General features: G+C 21.4%; 1 protein-coding gene across 1 annotated transcript; it reads right to left on the bottom strand.

The window, feature by feature from the left end:
* Positions 1–882: 882 nt before the first annotated feature.
* GLOTRDRAFT_9018 (uncharacterized protein) lies at positions 883–1,317 on the bottom strand (the record flags this gene model as incomplete). Its single annotated transcript, XM_007873552.1, has 2 exons — positions 883–1,070; positions 1,137–1,317. Coding segments are annotated over 2 exons (369 nt in total), but the record flags the coding sequence as incomplete, so codon positions are not given.
* Positions 1,318–1,755: the final 438 nt, after the last annotated feature.

The following is a 1,755-nucleotide window of genomic DNA, read 5'->3' as shown; positions in this document are numbered from 1 at the left end:
TGTTATAAGGTATTATAATATAATACAAAATAATACAATAGAATACAATATAATATAACACAATACAAAATATTACAATATAATACAATATTTTACAATATAATATAATATAATATAATATAATATATATATACTTATATATTGTATAGAATACCTTAATGATACTATTTTAATTATAGTCGTATAGTAAAAAATAAATTAATATAATATCTTATACTATAATGAGAATCATATTAAAGTAATTATAGTGCCAGCACCCAGTACCCTCTTTCTACCGGAGCCGGGAGGCTACCTAGCCCTGAGCCCGTTAAGGCCCCGTTAAGCTTCTATTAGCTAGGCAAGAAGCTCCGCATCTCTTCTTCCTGTTAGGCTGCCGTTAGGCTGCCGTTAGGCTTTCTAATAATATTTATAATTATCTAATATATTCTAAGTAATTTTTATATTTAACAAAATTAATATAATAATACTTATATTATAAGTATATTTTGTATAGTACTTAAATTAGAATATCATAATAATACAAAAATAATAAAGAGTAAAATACTTAAATAATAATAATAAAAATAAAGGGTAAAATACTAAAATAAATTCATTATAAAAAGAATAACTATAAAAATAGTAAAAATATTAAAAAAAATAAAAATATACTAAAGTATAAAATACTTATAAGATATTACTATCAAGATTAAAATACTCTCTTATGTGAGATTGTATTATATTGTATTATATTGTATTATATTAGATTATATTGAATTATATTAATCAGGGAGGATTACGGAATTTATAAAAATTAAAAATTAAATTTCAATTTTAATTATAATTATAATATAATTTAAATATTAAAAATTTAAATTACAATTATTGTATAATATGACCAGTTGAAACAGTAATACTAAATGTACCTCTCTTATTTTTTCTAGTAAATCGAGAAGTATCTACTAAAGTAGCTTTACTTCTAGCTAATCTACCTTTTTGATAATTTTTTACTGTCATTCGAGGTATAACTCTGTTTGTTAATAGTCGACCAGCTACTCTTATTTGTATTCCAGATAAGAAGGAAGGTAATAAATCTGTCCCAGATAGAGATATTCTGTTGCTATATCTACTTCTTGTTGGTTTTTTTAAATTAATATTACTATTAGTTTTTTTATTATTTCTAATTGTAGCTTTTCTAAATAATTTTTTTAAAATTTTTCTAAATTTAATTTTATTACTAATTAAGCCAATAGTATTAACTAAAATATTACTATCAAAATAAGGCCGATATAGTCGAATTAATTCTAATTCTACTGGTTTATTAAAAATTCTACTTAAGATAGAACATAAAATTTGCATATGTATTCTGTGGCTTTTAAAATATTTAGTGAAATATGTATTTCACATCATATTTTTTAATTTTCCTACTGTCATATTTCTTTGCCGGCCGGCACTATTTCTTCTTAAATATCTTATTTTTCTGTCATTGTTACTTATTGAAATACCTTTATATCTTCTTATTATTAATTTACTTCTTCTTCTTTGTAGATTTAAATATTTTTTATTTCTTCGATTTTTTAAAACATAGTAAAATAATTGTATTACTACTTTATCTGGTGTTATTTTAAATATAGGTCTACTAATTAAAGTAGAAAGAGAATGAAAACAATATTCTAATATTCTAGTTACATCACTAATTAATTTATTAATATTGTTATTTTTATTAAAATTATAATCCATAATTTGAGATTTGGCTACTGCAGTATTTATTTCACTTAG

Source organism: Gloeophyllum trabeum (assembly GCF_000344685.1).
Source record: "Gloeophyllum trabeum ATCC 11539 unplaced genomic scaffold GLOTRscaffold_00317, whole genome shotgun sequence".
In the NCBI taxonomy this organism is placed as follows: Eukaryota; Fungi; Basidiomycota; class Agaricomycetes; order Gloeophyllales; family Gloeophyllaceae; genus Gloeophyllum; species Gloeophyllum trabeum.
Note: the sequence above shows the minus strand (reverse complement) of the source record. Positions and strands in the feature narration are given on the sequence as shown.